The sequence below is a fragment of the Nymphaea colorata genome, chromosome 11, assembly GCF_008831285.2.
Source record: "Nymphaea colorata isolate Beijing-Zhang1983 chromosome 11, ASM883128v2, whole genome shotgun sequence".
NCBI lineage: Eukaryota > Viridiplantae > Streptophyta > Magnoliopsida > Nymphaeales > Nymphaeaceae > Nymphaea > Nymphaea colorata.
Genome location: NC_045148.1, coordinates 7,581,213 through 7,599,057, shown reverse-complemented (window position 1 = coordinate 7,599,057; position 17,845 = coordinate 7,581,213). Strand labels below are relative to the sequence as shown.

The window sequence follows — 17,845 nt, the reverse complement described above, 5'->3', positions numbered from 1 at the left end:
GAAAAGTTCTATTGGCATACAAATACATGACTTTAATGCTTCAAGTTTTGATGCTGTTATGGAACTTTAATACCCACATTAAAGTTCCATTTAAACAGATGGAACTTTAACGCTGGAAGAAATTTCACCCAAAACAAAGTTCCATGAAAACAAACAAATAGAATAAATGAAAGATGGAACAAAAATTTTTACCAAAAAAAGTACTTAGTACTAAATAGCACCTGGGTATTTAGTTCCACGTATTCAAAAATATATATATATATATATATAAACATGAAATGCAAGATATTATATATACATATATATGTATTCTCCTGGGCTTTAGTTTTGGGAATTGCGAGTTGAATCAACTACATGATCATGATGTAATTAGTGGCCGGTAAACGCGAGTTACTGATTCAAACAAGGGGATTGCCCCTTCTGCTGCAAACGGGGAGACAGCGACACACTAATTGACATGTAACGTTTGCACAATGCGGATAGAACGATGCAGCCCTCAACTCCGGGGGTAGAGGAATGGAGGAAGCTTCAGCTTCAGTTTCAGCTCTTCACTCTTCTGCTCATCCTTGATCTTTCTGAGAATAATGAGAAAACCCTCTGTGGTAGTGGGTATAGAAGAACTTTGTCTCTGAACTACGTAAAAATTTCTTGTGTCTTCTTCTTTTTCACTTTTTTGTCTCTTATCTTCGGTCTCGTTCCTCACAGATTTTCTGTTACATGGGAGTCTTGTTCCCTTGTGTTTGTGTCTGTAGTTTTTTTCTTATTTATAAGTCTCATTTGTATATATTTGTTCACTTGTAAGAGACTACTCTCCCACCGATCCAAGTGTCATGTTTGGGATTCTTTATTTTGGGTGTTCCGGCTTGAGGATCATTATATGAGTCTATGATCATCCTTGTAAGTAAAGTTAAGTCAATCTCCTTGCTTGCCTTCTCTTGTGATGTACTGTCTTTTTAAGTGAGTAAAACATCTCATTGGAAGTTGTTCTCCTCATTGTGTTCCGTTAAGTACTTTTTTGTTTTCGATTTATCTGTGCACTCTCTTGCTCTTTTGGGCTTGCGGTGGTTTAAGTGGGTCCAATCCAAAATTTAACCTTGATGATAGATTTGGTACATCCAAGACTAATCCCCATTTTATAATGATGTTAACGTCCAATTTTGAAAGATAAATTCGATGTTCATGTGCCAAAGGTTAATTAGCAACAATATATTGAATATTTTGATACTTGCGTAAAATCAAAAACTACAAATCCAAATCCTACTACATGCCATCTACCAAGATTTTCTATTCAAATTTCAAAACTTGTTTCAATCTGACTAATGGAATTCCTATTTATTCGCGACAATTTTGCAATTTTCTCTCTCTCTCTCTCTCTCTTTATATATATATATATATATATATATATATATATATATATATATATATATATATATATATATATAGACTGATCTAGAATGCACACAACTAATCCTGTCTTAGTGGCAATCTCAAGTCGCAATAACAAAGATCACAAAGGAAGCGTTTTTCTTTTTTCCACTTTTTCATTTATTTAGTGAAGAAATTTCACAATTCATGCAATTGAGAAGAACATAATGAAATGCAACTCATAAATGATACACTTTGTGAGTGTTTCATGAATCTTGATACAGATTCATAGACACTTAGTTTTAATTTTTCATGAATTGAGTACTTTGTAAGTGTTCCAACTGCCAATCCCTTAAGCATTCTAAGATACTATGAATCAGAATTTTGGACCGCTCATGTCGTTGCCAAATTTGTGAAAAAGAATTTCATCCAAAGGCGTTTCAACTTTAAGACAAATACATAAGAGAGTAAATCAAACCAAAGTCACAAATAACAATTTTCAGTTTTAAATGGCCAGATTTTTCTTAGGTATATACAGCGAGCTTGAAAAAAAAGGAGAAAAATATAGTAAATTTTTAAAAAGTTAAAAACGAGGAAAAACTAAAATAAGTGAGAAATTAATAACACAAACATCACATTTGCAACAAATAAAAAATGGAAAATGAAAAAAAAAACTGTTGGCATTAAAAAATGAAAACAAAGAAAAAACGTGTTAAAAATGCATTTTTTTGTTTTTTTTAACATGTTTTTTAAAGTTTTAAAAGGCAATTTAATTTATCGCGTTTTAAAAATCTTCATGACTTGGGAGTTGGGATCTGGATTTAAGATTAGATCCTCCCTCCTCCCCTCGGATCTTAAATAAAACCTTTTCTCAAAGTAAAAAGACAAACTAATGATTTTAAATCTGGATCTTAAGGCTGACCTAAGATCGTTAGCTAGATGAACCATGAATTTTACTATTGATCTTTTGCCACGCCAGATCCACATCAAATCCATGGATCTTAAATCCAATGTAATCAAACACCCCCTTGGGTGCTGGATTCATCATGAAGAGTCTATGCCTTTGATTTAGTTAAAATGGATGACTGCTGAGATAGAAAAAAAAATGAAAAAAAGAAGATAAGACATTTTGACATTTTATTTATCTATCACAAATTATCAACTTTGTTATATTATCTACCAAAATTTTGTTCAAGAAGATGAGGAAAGTTCTTGGGGAGACAACATGAAGCAAAGGTTTCGAAAGAAATCAAATATATAAAACATAGAAGATCATTGTAGCATTTTGGTTGACATTTTATTTTTATATTTCATTTTATTTTGATCAAGATAAAATAACAATGTTTATGAAAATTCCAATTAGTCGGCTTAGATTCGGGTTTCAACGGAAGAAAAAAGGGGCTCGGATGAACATAAATCCGATCCAAGTCCAACTCGCTTGGCGCCACTGACTTCCACCCGTCTCCTGATTAAGCCAATCGGAATTCCCTTCCACCAGTTCGCCCATTCTCCTCCAGGAGGAAATCCGGTGGCGGACGGGAGGAGGAGGAGGAGGAAGAAGAAGGCGACAGTAATGGCGCGCATTCCCCATCTGGTTTCCCTCCTCAGAAGGAGATCCCGCCCGGCTCTCATCCTCCCAGCCCTTTCCTTCTCTTCCCGAAGCTTCTCCTCCGCAGAGCCCTCCTCTCCCTCGAAACCCTCCCTTGCGGCCCTCAGGGAGCGCCTTGCTGCTGACTCCCCGACTCTGTCCGACTTCATCGGGCTGAAGCCTGGCGATGCCTACTCCGTCGAGGTCGGCACGAAGAAGAACCCTCTGCCGAAGCCCAAGTGGATGAAGGAGGCCATCCCTGGTGGCGTCAAGTACACCGCCATCAAGGCCAAACTGAGGCAGTTGAAGCTGCACACGGTATGCGAGGAGGCGCGATGCCCCAACCTCGGGGAGTGCTGGTCCGGCGGCGAGACGGGGACGGCGACCGCCACGATCATGATCCTCGGTGACACCTGCACTCGCGGATGCAGGTAACTGTCCGTAACTTTCTCTTGCATTGTTCGTGCGCCGTAGACTCTCATCGATTTTGGCGGTTGCTTCAATTCACGCGCCGAACGTACTATCTTTTGTTGGTTTTTTTTTCGTTTCAGAGTTAATTCTTTTCTGAAGAACTTGATTTTGGTGCATACTGTCGTTGAATTATTGTTAATTGTGTAGCTGTAATGTGGTCTTCTCCGTAGATTTATTCATGATTTGTTACGATATATGAACTGCAGTTGTCTTACCAGGCTACAGATCCGAGAATCTTTTGATTATAATTTGTCATTAGGATTTTTTGCCCTTATTGAAAAGCAGATTTGACACATCCTTCGATTGAATTCGTGGCTCAGCTCTTATGTGCATTGAGTGGAAATGCTGTTGAGTTCAATAATTTCGTTGGTCAAATTTTTTCAGGTTAGTTGTTGGGGATTTCCTCCGTGATGACTTGATGAGTCTGGGCGTTCCCATTGTCGTTTCTCTGTTGAGTTTTTATGTATCGGTTGTAGGGAACTTGTTTCAAATTCTTATTTGTTCTTGATACTAGTTCGGTTCAGATATAATGCAAGCTGCACTGAAGTGATGGAAAGGTTGCACAGGAAGCACATTTTCTTTAGCTTTGGTGTTTTAAATTTTCTAGTTTGATTCTCCTTCAACTGTGATTTCTTTGTGGGATCTCACATAGTTTATGGTTCAACGAATTTATGTGATTGGTTTCTCCTCCCATGGGTTAATATGTTGAAGTAAACATACTATGATGTTAAACATATATATTTAGGCTAATTTTTTGTGAAGTATGCCTAAGGGACGAGCTGGTCATCTTGGTCATCGTTCCTGTTTTGTATATTGCAGTTATTTCATGTTGCATGTACAACTGAATGATAAATTTAGGGTCGATTACTTCAGTTACCAGTTAATGGCTCATTTTGGTCATAGACTTATGTCACACAGGTGCAGGGTGTGTGTGTGTGTGTATCAACGTGAATGAGAACCTTATTGTATTGGATGAAAAAGGACAGTGCTTTGACCATGTCCACAAGTCACACCAGAACTGAGGGGCATTGTTTTAATTTTTAAAGCATCTGTTTTGCTTGTCGTAGACTTGATCATTATTCTGCATAGGTGTTACTGAACAAAGTACACTAAAATATATCAAAAACATAAAAATATATAAAAATATATGAACACATTACAAAAATTAGGTTGCCAACAGTGTCTCATGGTGTCATGTTGTGTAGACATGGGTACTTCTACCTTTTAGAATAAAAGTGTCATTGTTACATAGGGTTACAATTAGAATTTCATCAATTGCTTGTTCAGGGTGAGCAGATAATGGAATTTTTGGTTGTTCTCTTTCTAACCTGATTCAAGCAATTTCAACAAGGGTTTTACTATCCTCATTTGCTGCACAAGCACATTTAGACCCTCCTGCATTTGAGAATCCTGTTGCAATGATTTTAGTCTTGTTATGGAATACAGTGATCTTATCTGAATTCAACCTTCAAATGTAAATTAGGCTCCCAAATTTAACATACGGTAATGTTTTTCTAACAATTTCCTTTTCTGGCTTGATGAGAGGCCATCTGCATGTTTAATGTAAGTAATTTTAGTTTTACAACAATCTTCCACTTTTTCCATTAGTGGAAAACTAGAAAATAAAAAATATGGCACATTATCTATGTCACATAGGTACGGGTACGGGTACTGACCATTTTCAAAAAACTTAGGTGTGGGGTAACGGCTATATATATATATATATATATATATATATATATATATATATATATATATAAACAATAAGAAATACTTAGAGAATATGTATCAAAATAAAGAATATACATCAACATAATCAAATAAATAACATAGAAAATATATATCAATGGCTCTTACAGCAGTGTGTTTAAGAAACCTATGAAAAACTTTAAACATATGGACAACCAAGCAGCCCCTTAGTCAAATATGAACATCAATCAAATTTTCACACTCAAAGAATAGAATAAAAAATAAGGTGGAAAAAATTAAATCAAAGTAAAATTAAGCAGTTTGGATCTATAGGTACCCAAGTGTCAAAGTACCCATTTTGGGTACGGGTACGGCGACACGGGTACGTGGACCTTACTGAAGTACCCATGTGACTTAGCACATTATCTGTTTCTCTATGCTTGCTAGGATGATGCCATTCGAAATCTGACAGGATCTCATATTGTGATAAGTCCATTTCTCAGGCAAGAAGAGCCTAATCAATAAATCCCAAAGTCATAAATTGACCCTTTTTGTGCTATGTGTCTAGGATGCATATTTGTTTGCCAGATTGTGCAAATCATTCTGTAATTTCCTTGCTTTTTATCCTGTTTGCAATTTGGGTATCTTTACATCTTTATTGCATTGAGCCAAACCTTCGAGACCTGCAAATAAAATATTTTCTATGCTTATGTGATAAGTGCCACTTCTAATGTAGTACTAGTGAAGTTATTCTTGTGGCATTATCTTGGCTCCACCACGATAGGATGCTACTTAATCTCTAGGGTACAATTAATCTGACTTCCAGCATCTTATCATCAGATTTTGTAATGTGAAAACCTCAAGAACACCACCACCTCCTGATCCAGATGAACCTGCTAATGTTGCTGAGGCAATAGCATCATGGGGTTTGGACTATGTAGTGATAACTAGCGTTGACAGGGATGATTTGCCTGATCAAGGTAGTGGCCATTTTGCAGAGACAGTACAGAGGTTGAAAATGCTTAAGCCAAAGATGCTTATAGAGGCACTTGGTAAAGCTTCTAATCTTGTCCTTACTCTTTTTTAAGGCTATGGGCATTGCCATAAAGTTGTTTCACATTCTTGTTTTTCTTCATGGTGCGACCATGTATGTAGATATTGCACACTTTGGATGCTTTCCCTTACTCAGAAGTTTCCTTTTGGTCTGCAATAATATTCATGGCATAATTATATTTTCTTGGATCAGTGAGAAAGATGTCTGTTTCCTTTGTATCACAACTTATATATGTCATCATCCGCCAAGGATCTCATTTAATTGTAACCAGGAGAAACCATCAGCATAATTTACAGCTGAAACCGGGGAAGTAATGATATTGTATCTTCACCACTCATAAATGTCATGTGCTCCAGAAGTCTCACAAAACTGCAGAACATCATTTCCCATTATTACAAACTTACAAAGACAGCCTCTTTTGTGTTCTTTGTTAACATTGTTATCAGTTCCCTTTGTTTTGGCATCTTCTTAAACAATTACTAGCAAATCTAAGAATGGTCAAGCAGTCTTTCTGGCACTTGGTGCGTACCAAGTACTCTTAGGCAATGTTTGACACAAGGCGGCATGTTGATCACTTCACCTGAACACACATATTCAGAGTTCTTTCTCTGAGTATTGTTATCAGTTGCCTAATTTGTTTTGGCATCTTCTTGAAAAACTAATTGCAAATCTAAGATTGGTCAGGCAGTTTTTATAGCAATTGTTAGATACCAAGTCTTATTGGGCTATGGTTTGACACAAGGCAACGTGTTAATAACTTTACTTGATCACTGGATTTTGTTCTATGAGAAAGTCATTCACTGCTAACATAGAAATTTTAAAATTTCAAAGATGATAGATGCCATCGCTAAGTTTGTATACGTGTGTCTTGGAATATAGAAAAAATATCTCAGGAACAGGAGTCCTGATGGTTCTTCTTTCTGTTAAAGCTGTTGGATTCTGTCCGTTTCATGAATGTTTTTCTCATTGTTGGTTTAGTTGTCTTGATGTTTGTGTATTGTTCCTAGTAAACAGCATTCTCTTCTCAAGAAGAGCAGACGGAAGGTAGGTGGAGAATGAGGAAAAGGAAGTGCAAGATGAACTTGGAGGAGAGAGAACATCTATAAAGAAAAGAACATTTATTTTGTCGCTTTATCCATTTGTCTTGTTGGCTGATAATCCAGAGCATGCTGCACATTATTTCCATTGACCTATGGAGTTTCTTTTCTCGTTTCAATTGGACGCTAAGGTGCTTGGCTGTTTATATTGAATGCTTGGTGCCATACTTTTGTTATAAATTGGTAATAATGTAATGCAGGGAGTCTGCATGGATATAAAGAAAATGGTGGTAACCTTGTCCATTTCTGATGTTACTCTGCAGTCCCAGACTTTCGTGGGGACCAAGCCTGTGTTGAGAAAGTTGCAAAATCAGGATTAGATGTCTATGCACACAATATCGAGACTGTTGAGGAACTACAGATGATGGTACGAGATCATCGTGCCAACTTCAAGCAATCAATTGATGTCCTCAAATTAGCCAAAGAATATGCTCCTGCAGGCACTCTCACAAAGACATCAATTATGCTAGGATGTGGAGAAACACCAGCTCAAGTGGTGAAAACTATGGAGAAAGTAAGGGATGCTGGTGTTGATGTTATGACATTTGGGCAGTACATGCGACCTTCAAAGCGACATATGCCAGTTTCGGAGTATATCACTCCAGAGGCTTTTGAGCAATATCAGAAACTTGGAATGGAGATGGTAAGCAGTAATTTGCAACTTTCGTTTGCGGACTTTTCTTTTTTCTTGTTTTACCACTGTTATCTTTGTGTAAGAATTAGAATCATGTTGGTGAGCATGTACTTGGTTTGTGGTTAACAAAATTAGAAAAATAAGTAATGAATAATAATGATATATCCGTGCTAATTTTCTTTTTTCTTCCAGTGCCATTCATGTTATTTTAAACATCATATGAATAGTGATATTTATTTGGCTTTCTAGTTACCTCTCCCCAAGTTATGATATTTTTTTGATACATTCAGCTGCTTATGATTGGTAATGTGTGTGTGTGTGTATATATATAGACACACGCACATGTACTTATATGTTTGTTCACAAGGACAAAATCAGCCTGAGAATTTTGAGGGGCCTTGCCAAGTCAGTTTGGTGTGGACTGGCACACCTCACATTGTTTGTCTGAAAATCTTCACATGTTGCTTTATTGTGAAGCTATCAACTGGACAAGGTAGAGTTGGTGTGAAACCTATTTCTTGTTTAGAAAATATAACTTAGTGGTATCCTATTTAAGTTCCATTAATTTGGTCTTCTGATGTATAACTATCAAAACATTTGAGCTCGAATCTTAGGGCTTGGTATGATTGTGAATAACACCGGGCCTGTACAGAAACCACAGGTCTAGTAAACGTCCATACATGAACCTGGTTACATGTGTTGCTTCCTTGATTTGTTTCAACTGGTTCTAATTGGATTTGTCTCTTTCTCTGTTTTTACTGATTTCTGAGGTACTTCATAAATATTCCAGCATGTTTGAATAGCTTACTGTCAGCGCAGTATCCTAGTCTATCGTGGCAATCAAAGTGGGGATGCCTTAAATATTTTTTCCTGAGCACAAGTTACAGTAATCTGCAACGTCATTGTAAATGCTCTAATGTGAAAAGTTACTCGTGGCAGGGTTTCCGGTACGTGGCGTCTGGTCCAATGGTGAGATCATCCTACAAAGCTGGTGAGCTCTATATAAAGGCCATGATAGAAGCTGATCGTGCAAAGCCTTCAATCCTGCCCCCTTGATTGGAGGGTGCATGTTCCCTGCTTCATCGAAGAAGTTTGACTTTGTTCTCCGTCACTGGTCAATGCTTGTGCCGGACACCACCTTTCAAAGAACGCTCAAGATTTGCATCCGATTTTCTTGCTTTCAGGAAATAAAGTTTTTTGTCTGTATTCTTGAACGAAGAACAAAAATGAGTTGTTCTCCATTCTAAAAAATTATTGTAAATACCAAATCTGTTGTACGCTGTAGCGTTTCATTTTATCATTATGCATTATATTAAAAACAAATAAGGAAAAGGAAAACAGCAGTCTTCTCGTAGGATTCATGCCATGCGTCCTGTTCTCTACATGGATCTGAACTCTCTTATTATTATTATTATTATTTTTGTCTTCTTCTCTTGCAACACGACATAAAATGGGGACTTGGCCCCACGGCAGGAACGGTGTGGCTGGGGTCAGATAAAGAGCAGAGTCCGGGCACCAAATCATCATGCAGGTGGGTCTCGTTTGTTCACCTCTGGCCTCACATGATTCTTGGCTGGTCTCCTCATCATATTTATTTCGTTGGACTCTTGGCGACCCACGAAAAAGTAACGAAGCTCTCTCAACCCGCTGAGTTGCAGAGGGGAGTCATCGGTCGTCGGAGATTCTTTATGACCTCATCCACCGCAGCTTTTCAGCAGGAAGACTGTTATTATGCATTAGTTTTGGATTAGACCATTAGTTCTCAACGAAGAAAGCAGCAGACCCAGATCTTGATTTTCATTTAATCGATACCTCCCTCTCCGTCACCACCACCACCACCACCATCTAGCTCAGGTAATCAAACACGAGTATAGATTGGACCTTTTTTTTTCAGGATAGCTCGTGCCCTGAATTTTCTGTCCCCGGATAAGTTAATTTGGGCAATCAGAACAACCCCTAGTCACATGCCTCCAACCGAAACGTCCACTCCGGGGATCCTAGGGTTGTCTTCCCATTGTGGGATCTTCTGATTTATCACTTCCAGAGGCGATAATGGGTCCCATAAAATTGTTCGGCAGTTCCCTCCTCACTGTCAAACTGACGTTTACCACTCCAACGGACACTTTCACATGCTTAAATATGGAATTTGTCTGGTTTCTGGTATTTTTTTTCTCTATTTTCTCTGGTTTCTTCGAATCGCTAAAGCTTTTTTAGGGGAGGGAGATACACCATACATACTTTGAACTCATTTCCTTCCGTATCAGTTGATAGAACAAGAGTTGCCATTTAACCAGCGACGCTGCCTCTCGCGAGCAATTGCTTTCATGAGTTAATACTGTTGAGGGACACAGGTTTCTGGTTTGTCAAGATGCCAACTGCTAATGTCATAAATGCAAACCATGTGGCTTTGCTTCTTCTCCACCGCCATAATTGCGAACTTGGGAAGTGAAGACAGAGTCATGCTCTTCATGCACCATTGACAGGAGAAATTTCCATCTTCAAAAGAGGGAGAGAGAGAGAGAGAGAGAGAGAGAGAGAGAGAGAGAGAGAGAGAGAGCAAAAAAGAGTAGGCTAACTACAAACAAGTAAAACACAAAAGCCATATGGTGCAAATTAAAATCAGGATTCCTTTCCATAGCACTTAGGTGAAAAAATGTACACAAAAGAGGCCTGCTGAAAGTTTTGCCATGTCAATCCCCTTCCAACCTAACCTATCTATCTATACCATCGTCTGCAGCCACTAGAAGCTATCACTTTTACCTTTCCCGGCGGTCTTAGACCCCACCTGAGCCTCACTTTTCCGATCAGAGCAGATCTCAAAACCACAAAGCAGGATAAGTGTGGAAATCAGAGAAAGATGAAGCATTCCAAAGCAACATGAGGGTTCTCAAGAGACTCATTAGGAGCAGAACCTGGCTGCTCCTGTGGCTTCATATCACCGCCAACACCGCCACCGCCGCCACCACCAATACCACCAACATCATCTACTAAACTTTGACTTCGGTCCTTTGTGGCTGATGCAGGACCTCGGCTTGGTGACTGCGGGATCCTCCTCGAGCCGCTGCGGTTGACGGCCGGTCGGCCACCGGGATCTCCTCGAGTTGCCGGAGACCTCGATCTTGGGCCATTACTCCTCGGACCCAGTTCACCACTGACCCTCCTGACCACGTTCCGGCGCTCTCCCGCTGGACTCCTACCGTCTCGGCCGGCAGAAACAGCTCTTCCGACAGCTCTCGGGCCGACGCCCTCCAACCTCCTCCCAGGGGACGCCTCCCTCCTTCTCGCAGGAGAGGCGCTTTTCCTGGCGCGGAGATCCTCCCTCCTGCTGGAAAACTGCCCTCTCCGGCTCGGCTGCTGCACTTCCGTCGCATTGCTGTCCTCCGTCACAGCCGCCGACGCAGTTTCGCTCACACTGACCGTCTCCGACACCTCGACACTCTCTTCCTCCGGCGGTACCCGGATCTTCTCCGGCGACGGTGGATGGGGCTTCTCCGCTGCCTGCTTCTCGATGGGGCTCTCCTTCTCAACGGGCCTCGCCTTCTCAATGGGCCTCGCAGGGAGGCTCGGCTTGGGCGTCTCGGACAGCACCTCCTTCACCTTCTCCTCCTCCGGCGGGTTTCTGGACGCCGCGTCTTGTTCGGCGGCCGAATCCTTCGCCGAATGTCTCGGAGGCCGGCGTTTGGCTTTCTTGCTCTTGCTAACACAAGTTCCCATTTTGGGTTGCCCCTAAAGCAGGGATTTCGGGATCTCGGACAGCCCTGGAGTCCGTTTCCCTTGGAGCATAGTTTGAGAAATGGGGAGTCCGGTCTTGACGAAAGATGTTGCAGACAGGAACCAGGATGCCGGAAAACGACGCCGCCGCCCGTGGATTTTCGCGAGGGAGGGAGGCAAGCAACGGCGGGATTAGTCACGAGCAGGCAGAAGAAGAAGAAGAAGAAGAAGAAGCATTATCTTGGAAGAAGAATGAACCCATAAATAAATCTGCGTAGTTATTGAGAATGTTGAAAGGAAGCATGACGGATTTTTACCTATTTATTTATTTATTATTTTATTTCTTTTTTACTGCATGTGAATTACAGCATTAACCTTCACAGTTGCTCTACAGCTCTTTTTGACCAGTTGGTCTTTTGGTTTGAGCTGACCCAGTTTACTCTAGGTCAGGTCACTGTAGCAAAAATCAGCTACTTTTGACCACTTGGTCTCTTGGGTCTGAGCTGACCCAGTTTGTGGTGAGCTCGCTTTCTTGGTTGGAGTGAGCTTGAAGGTTTTGTTCAAGGCAAGAACGAGTTTCGACCACGAAGGTTTCGATCAACACTTGTTGGGTAAGTAGGAGGAACATTTCATCTTACTATTCAAGATCAAGATCGATCAACACTTGTTGGATAAGTATGATGAACATTTCATCTTACTATTCAAGATGAAAGTCAAAACCTTCATTCTTCTGGCATGAAGAGGTTGAATGCCAACATCATTGGAACCATAGATTGGCCGCCTATACTTGCCTTCTTGATGGTCTTTGTTGTTAAACCATGATCACTCCTTGAATCTCAGCCAGGCCAAGTCAAAGACTTTTGTGCTGAGCCATGTGCTAGACCAGTCATGACTCATAGTAGCTCAAAACTGACCAAGTGTGGCCCTGGTCTAAGGCATCTTAAGTCGAGCCGAGTCCAAAAGGCCAACCATTGTTTATGTGGGCGTTGTTTTGTTTTTGTGGGGCAATTGGTTCACTTTTAGAGGAGGATAAACCAAACCGGGTCCAGGTAATCCTGACAATTCCAACCAAATCTGGGGCGGCTCGGGTGGTCCTGACCTGGCTGGGCCCAGGATGTAGACATGTTTGACATATAATATTGGATCCTTGTCAAAGAGGTCCTTCATTTTTCACTAAGCTTTTACAGAAAAAGCCCCTACCCAATGGGATATTGCACCCTATAATAACTAATCTACTTGATTCATTTATAAACAAGTTGAGAACCTCAAATGCATGCTCCAAATGTTAAATGAGTTGAAGTTAAGTTCAAATGCATGCTTGAAATGTTAAATGAGTCGAAATTAAGTACAAATGCATGCTAGAAACGTTAAATGAGTCGAGTTCGAATTGTAAGAACATGACTCTTTTAAATTTCGCTCGGCTCGACTCGGCTCTATAATGAATGCTCGAATATAATGACAGCATAGTGAAAATAATAGTAACTGAGCTGGTTAAACGAGTTGATGAATTAAAAGAAACAAGACATGCTTAACACAAACAAATTAAATGAGTTGAGCTCGAGCTTGACATTGTATTGCCGAGTCAAGCTCGGCTCAAATTTAAATTTATGCTTGAAATGTTAAATGAATTGAGTTCAGGTTATAAGACCACGATTTGTCTAAATTCAGCTTGGTTCAACTACTTAAATGTGTCATGAATGAAAGATTTTCTAATGCTAAGTTTTCTTTAAGGGATATTTGAACGTAAAATATGTACATTTTCTTTTAAATTTTTTTTGGTAGCTAATCTTTCATGATTGAATTAGTGAAAAGAAACCAATTCTACCAGTTAAACAAGTTAAAAGAAATGAAACAAATTAAGTTAATAGAAATAAGTTAAATGCGGGACAAGCCCCAACTCAATGCTTTATCGTCGAGTCGAGCTCAAGCTTGTTCTATGAAGCTCGACTTGAATTCAAGCCGATCTCAAACTCTAGTATTTTGAGTCCAATCAAACTCCACCTTCAGCTCGTGTGCAGTCCTATCTTATAGGACAAAACTTCAAGAAAAAAGGAGCCCCTGTCCAATAGGATTTCTCAAAAGGGTGCCCACCCTAAACTTGTTACTCTCTCAAAGTACCCTTTATGTGTCAACTCTTATGAGCATGAACATGTACAAACCAAACCGACCCCCATCCCTTGGGGTCAACCAAGTGGAGCCCATAGGGGCCCTATCGCATAAAAAAAGCAAAAAAAAAAATTACCCGTAAATTTTAAAAAATTTTACTTATTTTATATAAAAAATTTAAAAAAGTAATATTTTAGCCCTTGCCAAAATTTAGAAACTTTAACTTGACCTCCTCAGGAAATACTTCGAAAAGAAGTACGTAAACATGCCAAAACACAGTTATATCCTTGACTTTAAGATAAAAAGTTATTTTGAATAACTTTTTTGAGTTTAAAACCTTCATTCTTGCCTTTTGTTATTGTTGATAGATGCAACATGGTTTCGGTGAGCGCAGGGAAAAAAAAAATATCGAAAAAATCAATTTTTTTTAGTTTGGCATGACCCACGGATTGTTTGGCCCGCCCCTGAAAAAAAATCCTGGCTCCACCCCTGGATGGATGAGTTGCTGCTATATGTTGAACTCTTGGCAGTCTTTGAATGCAGCTCCTTAGCCACGAGAACATACATTTACGCTGTCATGTTTTGATTTATCAACAGTCAGCATTAAATTCATATCAGGAAGTAAAAAAGGCATTGCCCACTTTGCAAAATCCAACAGGGAGTGGACTTTTTTTTATGATACAGATCAAGAAACATGCATGGCTTTGCACAAGGGCATAAGTAAGCAGGTACTATTTTGCAATTACGGAAACACTTGGGCGATGGCCTGTGCTCCAAAAAAACCTTATTTGGATCCAACAGGTTCAGACCTGTGTCCATATTTGTGGATCTTGAAACCCTATATCGGTTCAAGCAAGGAGCTCAAAGTTCATTTGGATCCAACAGCTTCATATTGAATTTCAGATGTGAACATATACATCTCGGTAGGACCCCACTCACATGCGCGTATGATAAATTTGTAGATCATCCAAAATAAACTATGCATTCTTTTAAAAAAGTAGGCCCAGCTTCTAAACTATTGGAAAGATCTACATAGTTGGTAAGGAACACTAATTAATTACGTCAACTTTTGTGATCTTAATTTATTGTCAATGGATTGAATAAAATTTCTTATCATCTTTTAACTACAAGTATAGTCACAAATAACATCTCCAAGTTTTAAAAGGTGAGGTTTTTCTTGGGTTTAATATGACAAACTTGAAAAAAACGAGAAAAATATGACAAATTTTTAAAAATTTAAAAAAACTATAAATAGGAAAAAAATAAAATAAATAAGAAACTAATAACACAAACATCAAAAGATGAGTAGATTTCCAACAAATAAAAAATAAATAAAACTGTTTGGCATTAAAAAAGTGAAAAAAAACGTATTAAAAACTTACTTTGAACGACCATTTAAGTTATCGCTTTTTTTTTTAAAAAAAAAAACACGTTGTGACTATGACTACAAGTGAGCCTAGTGTCACCCATGTGGGTGTTCAGGCTAGGAGTTCTTGATCATGATTCCATGAACCTAATTCTTCATTTTTTATTTAATTCACAAGTTGGAGTTAGGCAGTTAGGCAGATCTCTACCAAATTATGCAAAAAAATTAGGCCTCTTGTGCTCGAAAACTTGACCTCTTCAAGTTTTGCTTTTTTTTACCGCCGAGGGGCACTCATTGTATATTTGGGGGTAATTATATATATATATATATGTGTAAAAAAATTGGGGTTAACCACAGCGTGGGCAATTGCCCACACATGCGGACATGTGACTCTGCCTCCCCTACTAAGAACATGTTAATTTACTACGTTCTCTGTGATCTGTTGAGAGAATATTTATATGGATTCTTTTTACCTTCAAACAATGAATAAAATTGACCTGATGGGAGGCCCACTAATTGATTTTTGTTTTGATTTGGCGATAGGAATGTCTCTCTCCAATCTTGAGCTCAAGTTTTTCACGTGGGGCTTTCGGTTGCAAAGCCAAGAGTCTGCCACATGTGTGGCGCACAAAGAATAGTCGTATTTTGTCTATTAGAAACCACGATCTATCTCTCTTCACACATAAAAATATCACACATAAAAATATGAGAGTTTAGTCGTATTGAAAGTTGAAAAGAAGAATCTTCGAGTAAATTTATTAAATATAAATGGGCTTGTTTGGTTCCTAACCTTTTTTTTTAAAAAAAAAACTAGTGGTGTAGTCAAAAAAAATTCTGGAGGGACGTTCATGCACAGATCTCATATTCAAAGGAAAATTCATAATAGATATTTGAAGATGACAATGTAAAAATTCAAAAAAAAAAAACATTGAGTTAGTGTGAGCATAACTCTGACATTAAAAAAAATTAAAACTGTTAAGGGGTAAATTGAAATCGTCGGAAGGCCAACATAAGAGCAACATAAAAACATATATATATATATATATATATATATATATATATATATATATATATATATATATATATATATATATATATTAGATTTTGTTCTCAAGTTCTATTGTGATGCAATACTGTAACAAGAAAGATGTGCTCAGCACTATAGGAACTATGTTAAAAATTTTGAGCCTTTCACCGTTTTATTCATCAACGGTCGAAAATTTTAATTGAAGATTGGTAGTCACTAATCCAGTAATAGAGGCAAACGTTGGTTTGGATTTAAATATCCATGAACTGCATGGGCAGTTTTGCAAGAACAAGAAGACATTCAACTTGGAATTTAATGGAATAAGGTCAGGGCCAGTATGATGATGATGCAGGCCAGGAACCTGAGTAGGTTGTCCTGGTCTTGGGATTCGATCACAACTCCTCAGCTACCACATGCAAGGCACGTTGAATTCTTCAGACTAATGACATGAAGGCACTGTACTTCCATCTTTTATTTGTCTTCTACTACTTTGAGGGGCGTTTGATTGATGTACTCAAATAATGAAATTTTAAAATCAAAACGTTTATTTTTTAAGGAATTAGAATTATTAAACAAACAGTTAATTTTGTTTTTAGAATTATAAAACTGAAATTTTGATTTCATTTCAATTTGAGGAGGAATTGTGATACTAGAATTTTAATTCTTGAATCAAATCTCAAACCATCAAATACTCCCTTAGGGCGCAGACATAACCACGAACATGTCCTGGCCCAGATATGTAGGTGACCAAGAGGGAACCCCATCACTCAGGCGAGACATTTAAGCTTCTTGTCCTTTCTTCTACCCTTGTACTGAATCATATACTCAATTCTCAAGTATCCAACCAAGGATAGCCCAATCTTGAGTTGTATGTGCATCTTGGGACTTGACCCAGCCTGAGCTAAGTACAACTGGGTTCCAGCCACATCTAGGCTTACTAAATTAGCATCTGATTTTCTTCTGTCGTGCAGCTTGAAGGTCTGGTCCTATGCTTAACTCATGACCCCAAAAAGCTGCATCTTGTTCACCCATGTCTTACTTCTAACTTCAAGCAATTAGGTCAGATAATCTACAGATGAACACTATCAAGATGTTTTCTGTCTACTTAACCCTATAAAAAATAATTAAACATTTGCACTTTGATTGGATCCCATGAAGGGATGGAGAATATATGTCTTGATGTTGGTCCAGTCTAAAAATCTAAATAACCAAATCAGTCTACCGCAAACCTTGTTGTGATCGAGAAAATTGCAAATGGTCAATACAAGCTTCGTTCTAGTTAATGAGGCCTGGCAGGCAGTCAGTCTCTGTTTCAAATCTATGTAATCTCAGTTCTTTTGCTGCAAATAGGAAGGGTTACCAATGCATAAGTTGAAGTGCGATAGGAGCACCACGATAAGACACCAAAAATAGGTAATATACCTTGGGGGCAAGGGGTTGGGTGAAGACTTTGACTCTCTTCCTAAGCAGTAAGATGAAATACTCCTCTTGCTCACCTAAGATCTAGTTTGAAGCTGACTTAATATAAACAATATCATCATTTGACATTACGAGTATTGAGTTACCGATGCGCAAGTTAAAGTACGGTAGGAGCAGCACCATAAGACACCTATATACCCTAGGGGGCGAGGGGTTGGGTGGAAACTTTGGCTCTGTTCATAGGTAGTATGTAGTAAGATAAAATACTACTGTGCTCACCCAAGATCTAGTTTGAAGCTGACTTAATATAAACTGACT

General features: G+C 38.8%; 2 protein-coding genes across 2 annotated transcripts; one reads left to right on the top strand and one right to left on the bottom strand.

Moving 5' to 3' along the window:
* The first annotated feature begins 2,810 nt into the window (after positions 1-2,810).
* LOC116264284 (lipoyl synthase 2, mitochondrial) lies at positions 2,811-9,178 on the top strand. Its single transcript, XM_031644421.2, has 4 exons — positions 2,811-3,384; positions 5,954-6,165; positions 7,528-7,907; positions 8,838-9,178. The coding sequence occupies exons 1-4, from the start codon at positions 2,939-2,941 to the stop codon at positions 8,952-8,954; spliced, it is 1,155 nt and encodes a 384-aa protein (XP_031500281.1). The 5' UTR covers positions 2,811-2,938; the 3' UTR covers positions 8,955-9,178.
* Positions 9,179-10,502: 1,324 nt separating this feature from the next.
* LOC116264285 (uncharacterized) lies at positions 10,503-11,883 on the bottom strand. The gene has a single exon (XM_031644422.2). It carries the CDS (start codon positions 11,610-11,612, stop codon positions 10,746-10,748), a length of 867 nt encoding a protein of 288 aa, XP_031500282.1. The 5' UTR covers positions 11,613-11,883; the 3' UTR covers positions 10,503-10,745.
* Positions 11,884-17,845: the final 5,962 nt, after the last annotated feature.

Coding starts and splice junctions, on each gene's coding strand:
- LOC116264285 (XM_031644422.2), bottom strand. CDS start 11,612: ATGGGAACTTGTGTTAGCAAGAGCAAGAAAGCCAAACGCCGGCCTCCG.
- LOC116264284 (XM_031644421.2), top strand. CDS start 2,939: ATGGCGCGCATTCCCCATCTGGTTTCCCTCCTCAGAAGGAGATCCCGC. Junction 3,385..5,953: donor ACCTGCACTCGCGGATGCAG/GTAACTGTCCGT, acceptor TCTTATCATCAG/ATTTTGTAATGTGAAAACCT. Junction 6,166..7,527: donor GATGCTTATAGAGGCACTTG/GTAAAGCTTCTA, acceptor GTTACTCTGCAG/TCCCAGACTTTCGTGGGGAC.